At 34.9% G+C, this 21,609-nt stretch overlaps 1 protein-coding gene and 1 long non-coding RNA gene across 2 annotated transcripts; one reads left to right on the top strand and one right to left on the bottom strand.

Annotated features, from left to right (window-relative positions):
* The first annotated feature begins 16 nt into the window (after positions 1-16).
* Positions 17-16,554, top strand: LOC123548457 (deubiquitinase OTUD6B-like). Its single transcript, XM_045335749.2, has 10 exons — positions 17-172; positions 2,129-2,280; positions 3,017-3,151; positions 4,074-4,211; positions 4,874-4,893; positions 5,740-5,785; positions 7,335-7,440; positions 10,342-10,403; positions 13,054-13,160; positions 15,358-16,554. Exons 1-10 carry the CDS (start codon positions 91-93, stop codon positions 15,440-15,442), a joined length of 933 nt encoding a protein of 310 aa, XP_045191684.2. The 5' UTR covers positions 17-90; the 3' UTR covers positions 15,443-16,554.
* A 2,153-nt stretch (positions 16,555-18,707) lies between these two features.
* On the bottom strand, positions 18,708-20,732 carry LOC128557862 (uncharacterized). The gene is made up of 2 exons (XR_008371452.1): positions 20,565-20,732; positions 18,708-19,146 (listed from the first exon to the last, which is right to left on the bottom strand). It is a non-coding gene; the product is annotated as an uncharacterized LOC128557862 (long non-coding RNA).
* Between the last annotated feature and the right edge of the window lie 877 nt (positions 20,733-21,609).

The raw sequence follows: 21,609 nt of genomic DNA, 5'->3' as shown, positions 1-21,609 counted from the left end.
GGATGTCTGGTAACAACGTCTGTGTTTAAAGAAAGTTTTCTCTTGAAAATTATTTAATTTTTTAAAAAATTGATTTAAGAGGCATTCAAAATGGCTGACTTTGGCGATGAGGAATGTGATGCTGAAGATTTATTGTTACAGCGTCATAAAAAAGAGAAAAAAGATCTTCAAGGTGTTTTCAATTTGTTACTTTGATAATCTAAAATCTATGTCATAAAGTTCTGTTGCATGATAATCCTTCTTTCTTATATAAATAGCGGCCAAATTTTACATCCCCTGTGTAATCAAGTGGGTGGGGTATTATAGAATTGATTACTGCGGCAACTACCATCGAAAATCAACACTTATAAGTACAGTTTCTTTCTAAGGACTATACCTGTATAGTCCTTTGATTTTTTTTACCGGCAACAGTACCCTAGGCTTCTGACTTTGTACATGTGCACTTCATGCACGAGCTTACAAAGATTACCATCTTCATCTATATATATAGTTGCAGCTATCGCCCAGACTGTTTTAAAAACCTAGGATGGTCAGAGCTGTACCGGTTCGGTGAATTTCCATTAGGCGCTACACTAGCCGGTTGGTCTGTAGCTGAGGAACTGATGCAATCTTGGGACTATCTCTTATATTCTCTTAGTCTTACTTTGAACATGCTTGTTTCTACCTATTATTACTAATCTATTATACTTATATTCAGGGTTTTCCCTTGGAAATTTTAATAGGGGGTCATGATGACCCCTTCTGTTTGACTTTTGAGGTCATTTCCAATTTCAGTTTCAGTACCTGCCTGCTTAGCTCAGTAGGGAAGGCATTGGTCAATGGATCGCGTGGTCGCGAGTTCGATCTCTGGGCGGGGCGTATGTTCTCCGTGATGATTTGATAAAAGACATTGTGTCTGAAATCGTTCGTCCACCACCTCTGATAATTCATGCAGTAAAGTTGGCAGTTACTTGCAGAGAACAAGTTTGTACTGGTACAGAATCCAGGAACACTATTTAAGTTAAGTGCCCGTCGTTACATAACTGAAATACTGTTGAAAAATGGCGTTAAAACCCGAGACAAACAAAACAAATATTTTCAATTTCAAGGGGTCATTTTTGTAACTTGTTGAAAAAAACACCCGAATAGATAATGAAATGAAAATCCAAGAGAAAACACTAATTGTGTTACATGACGCCGAGTTTTTTAATTTAACACTACTATTATTCAACTAGTCTTTTAGTTTTACACATTTTTCTTAAAATAAGACTACAGTTTCAACTATTTGGTTGCATCTGCGTGACTGCTGAGTAAGAGTAGCAAATAGAAAATTTTTGCAGCCCAATGCGAGTGATAATACAAGGCCAGCATAAACTACACGAAAGCTGCAAGTCAGTACTGTGCATGCACACAACTACAGACCAGATTTTTTTTTGCGACATTGAGTATTTTTTACATTATCTCGATTCTGGCAAAATTTGTTCATTGGGACTTAATTTCGTGGTTGTGCTGAACCATGAAAACCACAAAAATCCATTCCCCACGAATAATAATGATTTCACATTAAGACTATAATTTTTTTATGTTTTTCCACCATTCAACATAACATTAACTTCATGATGTTACATCAATTGTTTTATCATGTATTTATCCTGATGAAGACACAAGTGACTCAATCTTTATGAAACTGGGTCAGAATGTTTTTCTTAATCATTTCTAGGTGAAGTTTGAATCTGGGTCATGTTGGGTTAAAAACTAAGTTACTAGGCCAGATCAAAGGAAAATCTTTTCAACACACTAGAGACCACAATTTAATTTTGAAACTCATGAGAATTATAGTCAGAATGTTTGTCTTGAGGGTCTTTAGGTCAAGTTCAACTCTTGGTCATGTGGGGTCTAAAACTAGGTCAGTAGGCCAGATCAACTCTGGTGAGCGATATATAGGGCCATCATGGTCCTCTTGTTTAAAAAAGCCATGTCTGTTTTATTATTTTGAATTTATCATGATTATATTTTTATATCCAACATTTGTAAATAAGGTGATTCAGTGTGCACCAGACTTTCTCATTGATGTATGTGTAAACCATTGTGTTTTAATCTACATTTACATTTGTACATAAATTACTGACTGTATAAATGTCTATTTTAGCTGAAATTCAGAAACTAAAGCACAGTGTAACAAAGGGCGATAAAAAGAAGAAGAAAGAAGTCACTGAAAAAATTGCATTGTTGGAATCTGATCTGAATGCTAAACACAAGAAAGAATTAGCAGAGTTTGAAGAGAACAAGTCGAATGAAACAGTAAGACTTATTGTTTTTACATGATTCCTCAATTTATCAGTCGATGGTCCATAGTTTGTACAATCAACCATTTATAGTTTAGTACTAAATGTCAAAACTTGAAGAAAAAGAAAATGAACATTTATTTTTGATCTCATGATATAAAAGACTTACTGAATTGCTTGCTAATAAGTGTATACAATATTGATAATTTATTGCTTATAATTCTTTATGTGACTTGCAACTTATTCTTCGAATGAAAAATTTGAATGTCTTTATTTTTATTGATTTTCATGTAAATTGTACATATGATGTTGGAAAGAAACAACATGAAAAATCCAGGTAAATGTTTGTAGAAAGTACTAGAACTCTATGTGGAATGTTGCTTTTTTAAATATATACATGTATTATTAAAACACTTTAAGTTTACTTAGTTATTTTGAAACTTCATCTAAACTACATTTTGCTATCTTGGATTAATGATGGCAGTCCCTGCAAGTATAAGTATTTAGTACAGTTTGGACACTACTGTTTCATTCAGTTATACTAGTATATATTTTTTGTGTGAACCTGTGTGACTGACCTCAGTCTGCTTTTAGAGAAAACCAGTACTAAACTTTAATGTCATATACACGTTCGTACACTGGGCCACCTACTTCAAGGATTTATTTGTGAAAATATTTGTTAATTTAGCATCTTACAGTTCTCACTGTACTACTTCCATTCATTGTTTGTATATCGTCTTTGATCTTTACAGAATGCTGTCAATGCAGATGTTGAAGCTGTGCAGGAGTCAGTTGAAAAGATGACAGTGGAAGAACCTGATGAAGCAGGTGATGTGGTCAAACCAGCTGGGAAACCAAAGAAACAAAGTAAAGCACAGAAACGAAGGGTGAGACTTATGAAATCATAATCATAGCTGTAAGTTAAAGTAATAATTTAAAATTAATTAGAAATTAATTAGTTAATTGAATAGTCAAATGTAAAGTCATTAATATTCATCTTGGACTATGTTTTGTGATTTTCCAGGTTATGTTAACACATAAATCCAAATGAACACACAAAATTTCCTTTTCATTTTGTCATCAAAAGTTGTAATCTACTAATTTAACAGTGTTCTAACATCTGTTAATGTAGTGACTCTTACGAAAAGTGAAAAACTCCACACAAAGGCAGACTTTCAGGCTTGACATGTTTCTTAGTAATTAACCTCTCCAGAACAACAAGCTCTGTCCAACAAACATATTTAAGTCCTCACATATTTCTGTGTACCTGCTTGCCAGTAAATGAGATCAGTAGTGAAAGTGTCTTGAGGGGAATCATACTTGCTGTACTATTTTCTTATATAAAGACATGGTTTTCAAGATTATTCGCTTTAGCATGCTACGCAGAATTTTCCAGTTTTCACAGATTTTGCAGATACCTTTGGAATGCTGACATTGTCAAAATACATGCGCTACATGTATATTCGTTTGACAACTAAGAAGAGTCTACTAAAAATTCTATAGTACATAAAGTATTCTAGTTGTCAGTGGAATAAAATAGTACAGTAACACTATTAGGCATTGGTACCCAGCCCTATTGAGATTATCCGTTATAGGTAGGAAACAAGACTTGCTTTTAACTGTTGTGAATATTTATCACATGACTGTTCTGTCTGCATAAGGTTTTATTTAGACGAGTCTTCAGATATTTTAAACATTCCAAAACTCTTCTGTATTCACTGACACTCCATTGACTAATCATCTGAGTAGTCAAAAGAATATTGTTTTGCCAGTAAAGACACTTCCTTTAGGTATGTTCATTTGATACAGGATAAGAAAGCAGCCCAGGACTTGGAGAGAGAAGAGAGAATTAGAGAACAAGAAATAGAAAACCTGACATCATCTAGACACATGGAGGCTGTAAAAATTGCTTCTGTACTTACTCAGAGGGGTCTGCAGATACATGAGGTAAATACTACTCTACTGATAACACTTTTGCGGAAGGTTCATGCATAATATTGTTTGTCATTTCTGCAGTTCAGCTGGCTTCAGGAAGATTGATGGTTTTACCCAGGCATGAATGCTATATCTCTGAAGGTCCAGTATGGAAGACTTGGTTAGACATGGCTATTTAAAATTAAGAATGATTACTGTGAATTATCGGCCAGTTTTGGTATGTAGAAATCAACTTTCTGGCTAAAGCTGCTCAAATTCAAAATTTAAATTCACAAAATTAGAAGTGTTTTATGAATTGTTTGATGTTTAAGAGCAACAGCAATGTAGGTAACCGTATTGTGACTGAAATAATGCAAGTGTCGCCTGCCAGAGGTCTTCCTCCATCATTAAATCTAGAAGATAGCCTTATGACCTAAAAGGTACATATGTTTACACATAACACCTGACATCAACAAAGAATCCTGAAAATTGCTCTTGCACATTGATGAATGTAAATATAATATCGAAAAATGTGTTTATAATATGGAAAAATATCTTAATTTTTAAAAATTGTCTTAATTTTTAATGTTGGATTGTCATAGATGTAAATGAAGAATTTTACTTTGTTCAAAGTCAGCAGTTTGCACGATGAAACAAAACAAAGAAAGAGACCAGTTTTAATCTTCTTGTTTCAGATCCCATCTGATGGAAATTGGTAAGTTATTTTATTTTATGCTATAAATTACTGCATCTTATTGGCCTAACTTATCTTACAGTTCATTAAATTCATACTTAAAAGCTTCATACATCTTATATAGATCTTAAAATGTCCTTGAATGTGATGCTAGTCCTTGAAAACGCCTTGAAAATTACTTAAATCCTTAGAAATGATAAATTTGAATTATGTAAAAACTACTAGAATTTCAACCAAAACTTGGAAAGTGTTGTCAGTAACTTGTTTTGTGGCAAGAAAAATAATTTTCAGAAATTTCTTGTGTTAAGGTAGAAAAAGTGAAGGTAATTTGAAAGAAAAAAAGATATTTTGCCACTTATGCAAGTATGCACCAGTAGTGGTTATAAATAGACAGTATTGTCTTCAAAGTTTACACGGAGCACAATTTCTGCTATAACACCATTCTAAATTTGCACTGTTGTGAAAACAGTTGATAGAAGTTGTTCAGACAAAGATTTTAAGCTGTGGTTTCGAGAAGAAAAGTCTTTGAAATAGTATAGAAAATACATCAAAAGTTCTTGACAAGCACTAAAACTTTGTCTTGGATGTTCTGAGACCAATATGTCTTCCAGTTCTTAAGCTTGCAAACTGTTGAAATTTTGCATCTTGTTTATTTTTCTTTATGCAGATTCTGAAAGTAGATTTATTTTAAAGTTTATTCTTGTAAGCCTTGTTTGGATATGTAGAATCTCAAGATGTAAATATCTTTCCATAAAAAAAAATAGAAAATGCTGAAATCAAATACAGAGAATGCATACCAATTGCCAATTGTTGTGGGTCCGTTACCTCAACATGACGTGTCACAAAATTTCTTACATATATTTACAGTTTATATGCAGCTGTTATACATCAGTTAGAGGAGAGGAAGATATCTGTAAGTATACTAGTAAACTTTTGGAAGTCAGATATTCTTAACAAAAAAAAACCAAAACAAAAAAAACAGAATTTCATTTTATGTTTCTCAGAAATTTTATAGCATGAAAATATATACTACATTTTCAACATTACTGCAAAAACAAGTTCTATCATTTATGTTGGCATGATTTCTTGGCTTTGGGTGAAATGGAAATTTTGTGGGGATATGAGTTCATTGATTTCAACTATGAAAGAAAGATGAAATTCAATGGGAATTTTATTTGTTTATTGCGATTTAGTTTCTCTGATTGAAGCAACTAGGATTGACAAAATTTATTCGCCACAAATATTATTGATTTCATGGTGTGTAAAAAGTTTAATTTTAATTTAATCAGTGTTCTTATAGGTATTTATAAAAAAATTATTAGAGCTGTCACATTATTTTTGTCATTTCATCAAACTTTTGGGATCACCATTCCACCATTTTATGAATTGTTTCTAGTTCCCAATCTACCAGTAATGCAACAGAGAGATATTCATAGCACATTTTGACAAGGTTCTATTTGATTGTCAGTTAAACAAAGAAGGAGTTCAAGCGTTGTATATTTAACAAATAATCAAGGCCTTCGCATTGTTTATCGTCTAATTTACAACAATTCAGATTTCAGATGCGTAGGAATTGAACCACGAGGGCGTTAGCCCGGGTGGTTAAATACTGAAGCATCTGAACGATGAACCGTGGTAAATTAGACGATAAATCACAAGAAAGCCTTGATTGTTTTCATTCTGACATGCACGTTGATATATTTCAATAAATATTATGCTGGAATTCATTTACGCGAGGAGTACTGTATCGGACGTCAGGCGGCAACATGACGTCAAAATTGACGTCATAATGCTCTCTTACCGGTCCGTGCGTCAACCGTTGTTTATCGCAGGATATATTGCGTTTGATTTTCTTCTTTGTTTAACTGGAAATCAATTCAAGCCATGTTAGAATGTGTGATAATTTGATAAATAGCATTTGACATATGGACTGATCAGATAACATTGAAGTCAATAAATTATTATAACATCACTTGCTGCATCACGTCTGCTACACTACTATTTGGATAAATGAAGAGGTCAAACATGATATCTAGCATTTTAGAATGAAAATGAAAAAAAAAAGGCCATATTGTTGTTTATCATCTGATTCAACTTGTGGCTCAATTCTAAACTCTGAACTGAGGTAAATCAGGCTATTAACCACTTGAAGGCTGTGATTATTTGATAAAACTAGATATTCTTTTCACATAATAATTTGCTCTAAATAAAAGTTGACTACTGTGAAATAATTAGATCTAATATTCGTGGGGGACTAATTTTTGTGGATTTCGTGGTTGAGTCAATCTACAAAATTTAATCCCAATGAAAAAGTAAAATTTCCATTCATTTTATGTTCAAAAGTTGAAATCCACGAAATCGTATCCCCTCAAAATTGCCGTTTTGACCAAAACCATGAATTTTCGTGCCCACTAAATTAAAGGATTTTACAGTATTTTATAAATTCATCAACCTTTTTGTAGAATACTGTTGACAGTTTGAGGAAACAGGTTGCAGAGTACATGAGAGAACATGCTGATGATTTTCTTCCATTTCTGTCTAAAGACAATGGAGATTGTTATACTCAAGGTTAGTGTCTCCACAGAAATACAGCTGACACTCAATATCTTGCACTCGCTTATCTCAAAATTGCAGCTATCTCGATGACATTTTCATGTCTTGTCCTGAAAATAAGTGCACAAAATATCATTTTAAGCAAAATTTTGGTTATCTCGAAGTAAATTTCTTGATCCCTTTCAATTTGAGATAAAGATTTTCAGCTGTATATCATGATTTTGAAGATTTCCATTTGAAAACTGAAGGAATTCCTAAACTTAAGTTGATTTCATTTTAAGTCATTGTGCAACCATTCATAATGCTTATTCTAATTGGAGCAATTTTGAACAAGAGCACGGCCAAGCGGGCAATATACGCCCGAAGGGTTATATCTGAGGAGGATGGGGATATTTGACTGTTGAAGCCCAAAGGACAGGAACAATAAAGTTTAAGGAAGAAATTCAAAAAGAAATTCTAAGTCCACAAAAAAAAATTCTAAGTCTACAAAAAAATCCTTACCAGGTACAGATATGTCAAAATAAACCTAATAATTGGAAGTACCTTCCATGTTGTAACACAGAAAAGTGGTCTTGGTTTTTCCTTACGGTCAGTAATAAAAAAGTTACAAAGTAAGCTGTTCATAGTAATATAAAAAAGAAGTAATTCAATAAAAAAAATTTGTAAGTGAACAAAAAAGGGATCTGCCAAATGAAAACAAGAGCACTGCAATGCAGAGCAATATACTCTCAAAACAAAGTCATATGACTTTTGACCCCCATAGTGTGACCTTGACCTTGAAGTGAGCCATCAAAGACATGTGCTCTGCACGTTGTCTCGATGAGGTGAACATTTTTGTCAAGTTTCATTGAAATCCATCAAGTGGTTGAAGAGTTACAGAGCGAACACGAAATTTCTAATGGACAGACAGACGGACGGATGGACAGATACTGGGGTTTAACATAATACGCCCCTTTGGACATATAAAAATATAACTGCCATTTGAAAAAAACATTATGAAGGCAGCCATTTTAGTGTTTATGACATCATATACATTCTTTTGAATAACATGTAGTTGTTTTGCAAATACCTTTTGAATTAGGTTAATGTCTGTAGTTTGTAGAGGTGTGGAGCATGATAATTACTTTAGTTCTAGTCGGAAAAAGTAAAGAACTCTTTTTGAGAATTAAAGGAATTACAGTTCAAGTAAGTATCTGAAAAGTATATTAAATCCTCCATTCTGTTTTATGCTGCTATGAAATGAAACTGGTAGCAGTTTTGACCAAATATTGAAATAGTCTTAACTTCTCATTTTCAAGATGTTATTGTACCCCCACAAAAGAAGTTTGGGGGGTGTATATAGGAGTGAGCTTGTCTGTCGGTCGGTTGGTCGTTCCGTTGGTTTTCATTTCTGTCGAGCCTGCTTGCAGAAGCGAAGACATAGTTGTCCAAATGGCTGTTCGGTGTATGTGCGTGCGTCAGTGCGTGCGTGCGTCCGTGCGTGCGTGCGTCCGGATTTGTTTGTCCGGACCATAACTTTTACATGCATGGAGCAATCTTGTTTCTATTTGGCATGAATGTTAACCTCAGTGAGATAGAGTGTCATGCGCAAACCCCAGGTTCCTATCTCAAAGATCAAGGTCACACTTAGAGGTCAAAGGTCAAATTCAATAAGGACTTTGTCCGGAGCATTGCTTCTTCATGCATGGAGGGATTTTGATGTAACTTGGCACAATTGTTCACCATTATGAGACAGAGTGTCGTGCACAAGAATCAGGTCCCTAGGTCTAAGGTCAAGGTCACACTTAGAGGTCGAAGGATACAAGAATGACAATTTTGTCAGGAGCATGTCTTCTTCATGCATGGAGGGATTTTGATGTAACATGGCATAAATGTTCACCACCATGAGACGGAATGTCATGCGCAAGAACCAGGTCCTTAGGTCTAAGGTCAAGGTCACACTTAGAGGTCAAAGGTCAGATACAAGAATGACTTTGTCCGGAGCATTTCTTTTTCATGCATAGAGGGATTTTGATGTAACTTGGCACAATTGTTCACCATCATGAGACGGAGTGTCATGCGCAAGAACCTGGAATTACTTCCCTTTGTTGTTACTATAAATAGCTTATATTGTAACTTTTTTATTACTGGTCGTAAGGAAAAATCAGGACCACTTTTCTGTAGTACAGCATGAATGTTACATCCAATTTTGAGGTGTATTTTGACTTATCTCTACTTGTAAGGATTTTTGTGTGGACTTATAATTTTTAAAAAAAAATTTATTTTTTTTTTAAATTTACTTCCCTTTGTTGTTACTACAAATAACTTACATTGTAACTTTTTGCAATCTTTTTTTTATTTGGCATAAATGTTTACCTCAATGCGACAGAGTGTCGTGTGCAGCTCCCTGTTGTCTTGACAGCTGACGGGCTCGACATGTTGCCAGTGGGCATCTAGTTTCCGGAAAATAACTCATGAAAGGCTCGACAGATTTAAAAAATGTTTGGTACACAGGTGTAACATAAAACAAAGGTCAAGTTCAACTTTGGCTATGAACCACAAGTATTTTGATGTAGTTATGGCCTCTTTCCAACTTAAAATTTGCCATACTTCAGTAACAAGGGGGAATGTGGGGGTATAATTCGTCACTCCTGTGACAATTCTGGTTCTGCATTTTTTTCACTATCCTATTAGTAAGTGATTTTAGAAGACATAGCAGGCAGAATTAATTCAATATTTGAACAACTGTGCCTTTAAATTTCAAAATCTGTTCTTTTGATTTTATTCAGGGCAATCTGACCCATAACTTATTTTATGAGAAATTATAATGTAAATTGTCTGCTCACCAATAATCAGAATCCTGAAACACTGTTGTAGAAAATATCGAACAATTCAGAGTTTGACCTAATAAAGAAAAGTGTTCAATCTTCATTTCAGATGACTTTGAAGAGTACTGTAAGTTGCTTGAGACGACACCTGCATGGGGAGGACAGTTAGAGGTAAAAACATTCAGCACCGCTTCTTGTTTTCTTTTAACATGCTTATGATATTATAGACTTACTTATTCATAGAAACAATGCTACAGCATGCAACAGGCTTTCAGGTGCCTCTAGAATTTCCTACTTTTGTAGTTTTTCTAAAATTTCTTAAAATTCTTAAGTTTTTTTTTTGTCTAAAAATTTCTAATCCTTTAGTATTTATTAGTCATGGACTCGTATACAAGATACATTTAAAATGGCATAAATCATATCTAAAAGGTTTACTGTATAAATTTATTAATAACTTGCAGTGCTAACAAATTTTGTCACATGGACTAAAGTTGTGCAAGAAAGCTTAAAGTATTCGATGGGTTTCAACAGTATCATCACCTTTTGGATCAAGTCTCAGTGAACAATATAGTCCATTTAAATCCTGTTTCAATATTTCGTAGATGGGCCAATTTAGCTTTTAAATTTTGTCAACTTCAGCCCTTTAGTTTTGTTAGGGACTGATTGAAAGGCTGTAGTAATAACAAGAGCTCGTAGAACATGAAATGCCCCCTTGATGCATTCAGTAATTGCACAAAGAACAGAAATATTTTGGTCACTTTGCACTGGATGTTTGACATACTGACCTCAAATCAATAATTATGGGTCATTTTCTATTCATAAGTAAACTCTGTATCAAATGTGATCTTTTCGCCAGTTATCTGGAAAAAAAGTTCTACTGTTCTGGGTCAATGTGATCTTGACCTTTGACCTACTGACCTCTGCATCAATAGGGGGCATCTGCTGGCCATGACCTACTGACCTCAAAATCAATAGGGGTCATCTGCTGGGCATGACCAACCTCCCTATCAACTTCCATGATTCTAGGCCCAAGCGTTCTTGAGTTATCCGGAAACTATTTCACTGTTCTGGGTCACTGTGACCATGACTTTTGAGCAACTGACCTCAAATCTGCTGGTCGTGATCAACCTCGTTATCAGCTTTCATGATCCTAGGCCCAAGCATTCTTGAGGTATCATCCGGAAACTGTTTAACTGTTCTGGGTCACTGTGTCCTTGACCGTTGAGCTACTGGCCTCAAAATCAATAGGGGTCATCTGCCGGTCATGACTAACCTCCCTATCAACTTTCATGATCATAGGCCCAAGAATTGTTAAGTTATCTTTCGGAAACCGTTAAACTGTTCCGTGTCACTGTGACCTTGACTTTTGAGCAACTGACCTCAAAATCAGTAGGGGTTATCTGTCGGTCATGACCAACCTCCCTATCAACTTTCATGATCCTAGGCCCTAGCAATCTTAAGTTATCTTCTGGAAACCAATTGATCTACAGACCGAATGACATAATGACCGACATCTGCAAAACAATACACCCCACCTTCTTCGAAGGGGAGCATAAAAATTATGGGCATCATTGGCTGGCTGAGCAGCCAAGGTAATTAAACTAGCCCTTCAATGCTCTAAGTAGAGGAAGCCATTCAATGTTAATGACCTAGCATAGCCTCACCCTTGTCCTAAATAATAATCTTAGGGACACCTGGGGTCATCCTCCACTATTAATGTTGGAAAAACACAGTCTTGCCTTGATGGGAGTGAAATCCAAACAAAAATTTAAATGACTATTAAACAAGGCTGTTTATTTGAATAAGCATTATTTTTCTTAGGAACATTGAGGTAAGCTGAATATTTCATTGACTACCCTGAATATTCTGCACCTACTCTTTAGTCGAAGGAGTGATTAAACAGTGCTCCGGTGTGTTTAGAAGGTGTGAAAACACATCAATCACTTCATAAACATTTGTAACAATAGCAAACTAGGCCTTGCTTCCTTTCTGCTATAGATGATCTCATTAGTACAGGAATAGTACTATTTTATGATCACAGTAGGGCTAAAGAAATGTACTATTCATGATCAAAATAGAGCCAGGTACCAAAGCAAGAAAGTGTTATTTGGTCTCAGTAGGGCCTGGTACCAAACAAGAAAATTACTATTTTATGATCTAAATAGGGGCTGGGTACCAGAGCAGAAAACACTTATTTTAGGTTATAATGCAGTAATTCGGTCCAAAATGTGCTTCCGTGGTGTAGGCGAAAGAAGTCCCAATTAAATAGATCCTAATTTTTCCATTTTTCACGCATTTGCGTGTAAATCGGGGGCCAAATGGGCATTATTTCACCCGTGGAATGAATTTTACATAAAATAGGACACGTTTCATGCTAATACTCGCATGTTTTCGAGTTGTTTACTTGAAAACGAAAGTAGGGTGTTTATTCTGCGGACCGCTTTCCGAAATGTAGCAATATGAGGGTACCTGATTTCAGTTGACTTGCATTTCACTGCATACTATTCAGCACCCCTTTTTTTTTTTCTTTTCTTGAAGCAAATGTAGAGATATCTTGTGGAAAATAGGTCTACGATGGAGTGAAAATCTAGAAACTGTAACAAAATTGTTCTGAAGTAGCTGAATTTTATATGAAACAAAGAACAAATTCTTTTATTGGTATATAGCCTTTATGATCTCAGTAGTACTGGGTACCAGGACAGAAAAGTACTATTTCATTTATAAGACTACCAAAAAAAATTTAGATCCCTGTTCTGGGATGGGAATGGTACCAGATATATAGTAACTTTGGATATGTACTGTATATTGTGAACAATTTCAGATACAAGCACTGTGCAATGTGTTACATACACCTGTGGAGGTAGTTCAGGCTGAAGGTCCCTCACTGGTCACTGGAGAACAATATGATGGCAGTCCATTAGTTTTAACGTAAATAATTTATTATTTTATATAATCTTTTGAAGTACATCAGGCTGAAGGGCCCTCATTGATCACTGGAGAACAATATGATGGCAGTCTATTAGTTTTAATGTAAATAATTCACTACTTTATATTTCTTTGGAAGTAGATCAGGCTGAAGGTTACTGGAGAACAATGATAACAGTCCATTAGTTTTGATGTAAGGCATGCATTTCACCATTTGTTGGCAGCTAAAGTACAAGCTAAATTCTCACATTGTGATAGGGTGGCTATTAATTGTTATAAATATTTCTAGCTGATATTTTTGACATAAATTTGACAACATGATGCTTTTACACAATTGGAACCCTAAAGAGAAAATGTTGTAAGATATTCTTTAAATTCAGTGAATAAAGAAAGTTACCCATTCAGCTGTGATTTATTAATATACCATGTATATTTATCAGTAGATCATTCATTCACATTCATTTGAAGCTTGGTGAAGTCTTTGTAGCAAGGTAGATTTCTAGGCCTATTTCGATTTCCGCAAGTATTATTCAAACTGGTTGATAATTGTATGACTAGAAGTACATGTGTTGACTTATAGATTCATGCTGCTTCAGCACTTCACAAAATATGTGATCAGATTTTTGTCAAGTCTAATACTGTATCAAAAAACAGAACAAGTACCAGTAATATTTGAGCCATGCCATGAGAAAACCAACATAGTGCGTTTGTGACCAGCATGGATCCAGACCAGCCTGTGCATCCGCGCAGTCTGGTCAGGATCCATGCTGTTTGCTTTTAAAGCCTATTGCAGTTAGAGAAACTGTAAGCGAACAACATGGATCCTGACCAGACTACGCGGATGCGCAGGCTAGTCTGGATCCATGCTGGTCGCAAACGCTTTATGTTGGTTTTCTCATGGTGCGGCTCAATTTTATTGATTTATTCCATTGGCCGACTCATTAGCTCGACTATTCGAAGAATAAGTAGAGCTATCCTACTCACCACGGCGTCGGCGTCGGCGTCACACTTTGGTTAAGTTTTTCGTACCAGTCCACATTTTGACAAAGTCTTTTGAGATAAAGCTTTGAAACTTTCAACACTTGTTTACCATCATCATGGCCAGTTATAGGCAAGAGCACATAACTCCATCAAGGATTTTGGCTGAATTATGGCCCCTTTTGACTTAGAAATCATGGTTAAGTTTTTCGTACCAGTTCATATTTTGACAAAGTCTTTAAAGATAAAGCTTTGAAACTTTCAACACTTGTTCACCATCACCATGTCCAGTTATAGGCAAGAGCACGTAACTCCATCAATGATTTTGGCTGAATTATGGCCCTTTTTGACTTAGAAATCTGGGTTAATATTTCGTACCAGTTCATATTTTGACAAAGTCTTTTGAGATAAAGCTTTGAAACTTTCAACACCTGTTTACCATCACCATGTCCAGTTATAGGCAAGAGTACATAACTCCATCAAGGATTTTGGCTGAATTATGGCCCCTTTTGACTTAGAAATCTTGGTTAAGTTTTTCGTACCAGTTCATATTTTTTGTAAAGTGTTTGACATATGGCTTTGAAACTTTTATCACTTGTTTAGTATAATAGTCTCTATCAGTAGGAAAGAGAACATAACTCTGTCATCTATTTTGGCTGAATTATGGTCCTTTTTGGACTTTGAAATTGGTTCTGTTTTCATACAAGTCCATGTTTTGTCAAAACTATTTGACATATGGCTTTTAAACTTCGAACACTTGTTTATCATTATGATTTCCATCTGTAGGCAAGAGTACATAACTATTTTGACTGAATTATGGCCCTTTTTGGACTTTGAAATTGGCTTATATATTGCGATTTAGTGTAAGACTTATTGAAATCAAAGTAATACAGGAACATTGTTTGTCTAATCTATTTATTTCTTTTGTCTGAATATCCGTGGAAATATTTTGACCCCATTCTTCAATCAGTTCTTCGAATAGTCGAGCGCGCTGTCATCAGACAGCTCTTGTTTTACACTTCTAGGAGCGTTGACTATTCAACAGCCACCACAGTAGCTATAATGGTACAATCAGAATAGGACGTCAATAATTATAATGACTTCAGAAGTTGACATATTCAGAGTACAAAATATACCAGTATGTAAACTTTATTTCTACTTCTATGTATGTGAAAATATCAAACTATATTACTTTTCTTGATAGATTCACAATTTATTACAGGTATTACAGACATGCCTATGGCCTAGGAGAGCACTACCATTCTGTCGAGCAAAAAGTTGAAAACCCAGAGGATGATTTCACGTGACCCTCCATACAAGATGTTAGAACACTGTGAAATGTATATGTTGTGTGCCTCCAGCTGCCGAGCCCAGTGTCATACTTATATTCTGTTGAGCAAAACGCATATATGTTGATGATTTTACTTGACCGGTCTTTCAACCGATATTCACATTGTGAAATATACATGTTGTGAGCTTCTGGTTTAATGACTATGTCAAATATATATTCAGTACTAAATGACAAAGATTTTTTCAGGTGACCTGCTGGATAACATATATTTACTTGTACATTTACATTATAAAATACAGTCAGACCTATATACAAAAACCGCTCTTTGGACCAGCAAAACGTGATTATAATTTGCATATGGTTTTCATGCTATTGTGGCTATGGAAACAAATACATTTAAATCTTTCTAAAAGATGCTTTATTTTTTCCATATAAAGTTATTTGAAAGAAGCTTAAAGCGATTTCTTCTGTGGTCAAGTTGCTTTTTTATCGCTGCTGAAGGAATACTGCGTAATTTATTCCGGCTCGAGTCACTACTGCCGTAGGACAATATACTTAGTGGACCTATAGTGAGGCTTTGCAATTTTAGTGTGATTACATAATCTCAGTATACTACTTCTGTATTCTTCGAACATTAATGTAGTTCAAACAAAAAAATGCTGGGCAATGCGGAAAATATGTACAAAGAGTACGTAAAATGAAAACTGCTGGTTGTCATTACAATTTCACTACATTGGTAATGGTAACATTGATGGAAATTTGCTTTATTTATTCTTACTTGTGTGGGAAAAGGATTAAATTACTATTTTTAATTTAGCTAAGCATTAGCTGTGAAGATGCTTAATGGCTTGGAACAGTTTTTAGGAGAAATCTGTAATATTTTGAAACAAAAAACCTGTATTTTTCAACTTTTTTTTCCGAAGTTGTGTTATTAACTTGCGACCTGTTCTTTCTGGGATGTCAGTATGGCGATAAATTGTTGGTTATGTGTGGAGATCAAATTTTAATATGTAAGAAACTACTGATCCTGGTGATTAGATACATTTTGTATGTGCTGTACGTGACTTAACTACAGTTAAAATCTTAAACTAAAAGTTTAATGCTATAAATAAAAATTACCTAAATAAACTTAATCTTTTTCACAATTCATATCTTTGAATACATGTGATTACAGGTTAACATCTGAATTTTAAACATACATGTAAATTCATATGTATAAACCCCAATGCTTTAAAATATGCAGACGAGTGTTCAGATGAAAGAAACACATTCAAATTATGTACATGTACAAATACCTGCATGCTATCATTTTACAGATCTGCCTTAATGAAAAACTTACAATGTATATATTTATGTATGGCATTTGACAGATAGGTACGTTCTATTGAAGTTAATGTTATGAATTGTCTATAGACAGTCCTTGAATGGTGAATAAACTTTAAAACATCTAACATGTCTGGTTTCCTGTTTGTCCACCTTCAATGCCTCTCTGCTTCAAGTAATTTGCTTATTGTCAAATCAAAGACATGTAGAATGAACTTAAATGTCTTAGAAGTTTGTTTGAAGTTGAGTCTCAAAATCATTCCATTGATCAGTTTAAAAATATGGACAGACAAAACCAATCAAACATGACCTAGGGACTGGACTCCAAGACAGATTGCTAGTGACTTCAAGTTGTTTACATAGTATCGGGAAGAGAGCTGAAGGGCCTTACTGTTCTTATTTATAGTATGTAAAAGATTCATTGTCACAGGCCTTTCAAAACTTAGATTTTCATGTGTTTACTAAACTAATTGTTGTTATTACATACTTGTTATACCCCCACAAAACGAAGTTTGGGGGGGATATAGGAGTGAGCTTTGCAGTTGGTCGGTCGGTTCGTTCGTTTTCATGGTTTCCGGATGATCACTCATGAAAGGCTTGACCATTTAAATAATTTTTGGTACACAGATGTAACATCATAAAATACAGGTCAAGTTCGACTTTGGAGTCAGTAGGTCAAAGGTCAAGGTCACAGTGACTCGGAACAGTTAAACGGTTTCCGGATGATAACTTGAGAACGCTTGGGCCTAGGATCATAAATTTTGGTACACAGGTATAATATCATAAAATACAGGTCAAGTTCGACTTTAAGGACAAAGGTCAAGGTCACAGTGACTCAGAACATATAAACGGTTTCCGGATGATAACTTGAGAACGCTTTGTTCTAGGATCATAATTTTTTGTACACAGGTGTAACATGATAAAAACAGGTCAAGTTCGACTTTGAGGTTAGTAGGTCAAGGTCAGGGTCACAATAGTTAACTTGAGAACGCTTGGGTCTACGATCATGAAAATTGATAAGGAGGTTGGTTATGACCAGCAGAAGACCCCTAATGGTATTGAGGTTAGTAGGTCACAGGTCAAGGTCACAGTGACCCGGAACATTTAAATGGTTTTCGGACACTAACTTCAGAACACTTGGGACTAGGACCACGAAACTTAATAGGGAGGTTGGTCATGACCAGCAGATGACCCATATTGATTTTGAGTTCCGAAGGTCAGAGTGACCTGGAACATTTAAACCTTTTCCGGACAATAACTTGAGAACGCTTGGGCCATGAATCATGAAACTTCATAGGGAGGTTGATCATGACCAGCAGATGACCTCTTGATTCTGAGGTCAGTAGGTCAAAGGTCAAGCAAGCTCGACTTTGACATTGGCTTAGTTCTGTGACAAGGCCATGTTGTGGGGGTATAATTCGTCACTCCTGTGACAACTCCAGTTTCTATTTCCCGTAAAGTTACAGTGGTAGAGGAAACGATATTTTTCCATACACTGATGCCTTAATTGCATATCTGGTGTGTGACATAATTTAATATGTGTTGTTGCATTAATTCTTTTATTTAGTTCCATATCATCTCATCTTATTCTGGCTATTGAACAAATTCATAATATTTACCAGACATTTATACGTGTAGATAATGTAGTAAAAAGGTCATTTTCTTTGCATCAGGAAATATGCACCCATTCTTTAGCAGAAGAATATTGTGCTCCTAAAGTTGCGCAGTATTGCGCAGTATTACCGCTGCAGAACTCGTGCATATTTCCCGATACAAAGCTAATAGCCTATAAATATGAAGTGTAGAGAATTCGGGAGATTGTCTTTCCTCTTGATTGTCCTATTGTTTTATTCTGCATTTTTTTCAAATACAGTGCATTTGTAGCTCCCAAATCGAACTTACAAGCATCTGTCTTTATAATTACCTTAAAAGAATGCAAGTAAAACTGATCATGGAAATTTATGTGAAAAATTTTAAATCTCAGATTAAAGGTCACAGAAAATTCAAGCCAGACAGATTTTATAGACCACATAACACCCCCTTCCCAATGCCCCAAGCAGGGCTTCTGAAATATTTTAAGTCTAGATATATTTTCACTCAAGCTTCACCAGTAAAATTCCTGGTCAAACTGTTTAATTTTTAGTTTCCCGTCTGAAGACAGGCTTGAAGTCATCATCATAGCATATGACCATCTTTTGTTTTCCTGTTCCTCTTGTAACAGTCATTGAACTATTGGAAGAAAAATAAATCAATAGTTCAGCATCATATATTACACCCTTCATATTTTCTTCTGCAATGGTACGTAGAACAAATCTAACAAGTTTTTCTTCCTGTTCATTGAGTTTTACATTTTTGGTTCTCGTGATAGACGATATCATTCACTGTTAAAGAGGTGTACTGAAATGAGAAAAATATATTTCAATGATATAAAGGGTAGCTACTTCTGAAATTGTAAAGCTGCATGCCTGTGGTACAGAACAAAATAATTTAAAGAAAGGTCTTGAGTTTGATTCGCGACGTTAAACCCAACAAAATAAATTGAGTTTGATTCACAGGCAAGGCAAATTTTTATGCCTCCAATGTTCTTTCACTCAGATTCATGTTTACCGAGAACAAGTTCAGTGACTTGCAGAAAACAAGTTCAGTCACTTTTGAACAAGTTGATTTTTAGCTCGACTGTTCGAAGAATAAGTAGAGCTATCCTACTCACCATGGCTTCGGCGTCGGTGTTGGCGTCAGCGTCACACCTTGGTTAAGTTTTTCGTACCAGTCCACATTTTTACAAAGTCTTTTGAGATAAAGCTTTGAAACTTTCAACACTTGTTTACCATCACTATGTGCCGTTATAGGCAAGAGTACATAACTCCATCAAGGATTTTGACTGAATTATGGCCCCTTTTGACTTGGTTAGTTTTTCGTAGAAGTCTGCGTTTTGTCAAAACTATTTGAACTGCGGCTTTGAAACTTTGATCACTTGTTTAACAACATGATTTCCATCTGTAGGCAAGAGTACATAACTGGCTGAATTATGGCCCTTTTTGGACTTGGAAATCAGTTAAATTTTCCATACAAGTCCATATTTTGCCTAACCAGTTTGTCATTATGGCTTTGAAACTTTGACCACTTGTTTACCATCACAGTGTAAATTATATAGGCAAGAATTCGTAACTATGCCAAGGCCTTTAACTCAGTTTAGCTCCTTTTTGACATAGAAATAATATAGATTAATCCTTCCAATTAATCTTGTTTATTCTGGCTAAATTCCAATTTAATTGTTTGTTTGTAATTTTGCATCGGTTGTCATAACGCTAAGTCGTTGCTATGGTATGTATCGCGAGATTTCGTAGCAGACGATAATTTATAAGTAAAGTCACGTGTTTGCCGTGCTTCCGATTTGCCATTCAGCACGAGGCCGTTTTAAGAACAAGACATGAATACCAAATATGCTAAGCGATAGTTATGCCACGTGGCAAAAAACAAGAAGTGTTGGGTACCGGCAAGGTATAAGAGAAACGCCGCAGATGGGATGGAGAATTTTAGAGGTAATTTTATCGACTTCCAGCAAATTATTTGAGTCTCACGGTCTCGTGCGTCAGTAGTCCAAAATATTAGACATGTACTTGCTCATTTTACATTCGACATTCATTATTTTATTATTTTACATTTTATTTTCAATCTGCATTGTAACGTCTAAAAGGGCCCTAATCAGTAGAATGTAGCATTTTCTCAAATGAAAAATATACGATATACGCAGGTTTAGACAGTCCAGCCTACCGTTATTTATCATATTCTAGTAATATATCGTTTAAATTTACCTTTAAAAGCCCTCATATCCAATATATGTCAATTGTGTACAGTTTTCAATACACATTCCGCCATTTTTCAAGCATATTCAGCAGGTTATAATATATTTAGAATCGACTTAGACGAAAACAATTTTCCACGTGAACTATTTGCCAATTGATCCAGAGGGAAAATATTTCGTCTAAAATTCGCTATGACTAGATACCGGCCAGCCATATGTTTATTACTGGAATTTATTTAATTATTTTTTCATATTTCATTATACTTTATAAAAGAAAATAAATTACGAAAAAAAAGTTATCAATTTTTTATTTTTAAATGAATTATTGACAAAATACGAGTAATGACATAAATCGCGCTGATCGGAAAGGGCTTAACATGATCGGAAAGGGCCTGTCAAATGTTTATTATTGGAAATTATTTAATTATTACTTCACATTTCATTTAACTATGAAAAAGAAAATAATTCAAAATAAAGAAATCATCAATACTCGAATTTTAAATGAATTATAGATAAAATACGGGTCATGGCATAAACCGCGCTGATCGAAAAGGGCTTAACATGATCGAAAAGGGCATGCTATGTGTTTATTTTTGGAATTTATTTATTTATTTCTTCATATTTCATTTAACAATTTACGATTTAAAATGAATTATAGACAAAATACCTGTCATGGCATAAACCGCGCTGATCGGAAAGGGCTTAACATGATCGGAAAGGGCCTGCTATATGTTTATTATTGGTGATTATTTTGGCAAAGTGTAAAATCCGGCCGTCCTTTCTATCCAGTAAAGAATTTATTGAAAAATCCGGCCATGCTGCAGTACCCATTTATTTCTTAATTTATTGATCAAATTTAATAAAATTGGTATCAAATGAAAGCTTAGGTTATGTATTTGCTAGATATTAAACTTAAAATAAGTTTTTATGCTGAGAAAGTACGGAGAATATACATAAAATATCGACTCATTTTCTGGCCATACGCTTTCATTTTTTTTAGAATGAAAACAACGGCCGTCCTATTTATTTCTCCAAGTAAGATATATATCGCAATA

The sequence above is a fragment of the Mercenaria mercenaria genome, chromosome 6, assembly GCF_021730395.1.
Source record: "Mercenaria mercenaria strain notata chromosome 6, MADL_Memer_1, whole genome shotgun sequence".
Taxonomy (NCBI): domain Eukaryota; kingdom Metazoa; phylum Mollusca; class Bivalvia; order Venerida; family Veneridae; genus Mercenaria; species Mercenaria mercenaria.
Note: the sequence above shows the minus strand (reverse complement) of the source record. Positions and strands in the feature narration are given on the sequence as shown.

Bases quoted from the DNA above. Each gene is read 5' to 3' on its own strand.
- LOC123548457 (XM_045335749.2), top strand. From the start codon at position 91: ATGGCTGACTTTGGCGATGAGGAATGTGATGCTGAAGATTTATTGTTA. The intron at 4,212-4,873 runs GTAAATACTACT...TTCTTGTTTCAG, and splicing joins GGGGTCTGCAGATACATGAG to ATCCCATCTGATGGAAATTG. The intron at 10,404-13,053 runs GTAAAAACATTC...GAACAATTTCAG, and splicing joins CATGGGGAGGACAGTTAGAG to ATACAAGCACTGTGCAATGT.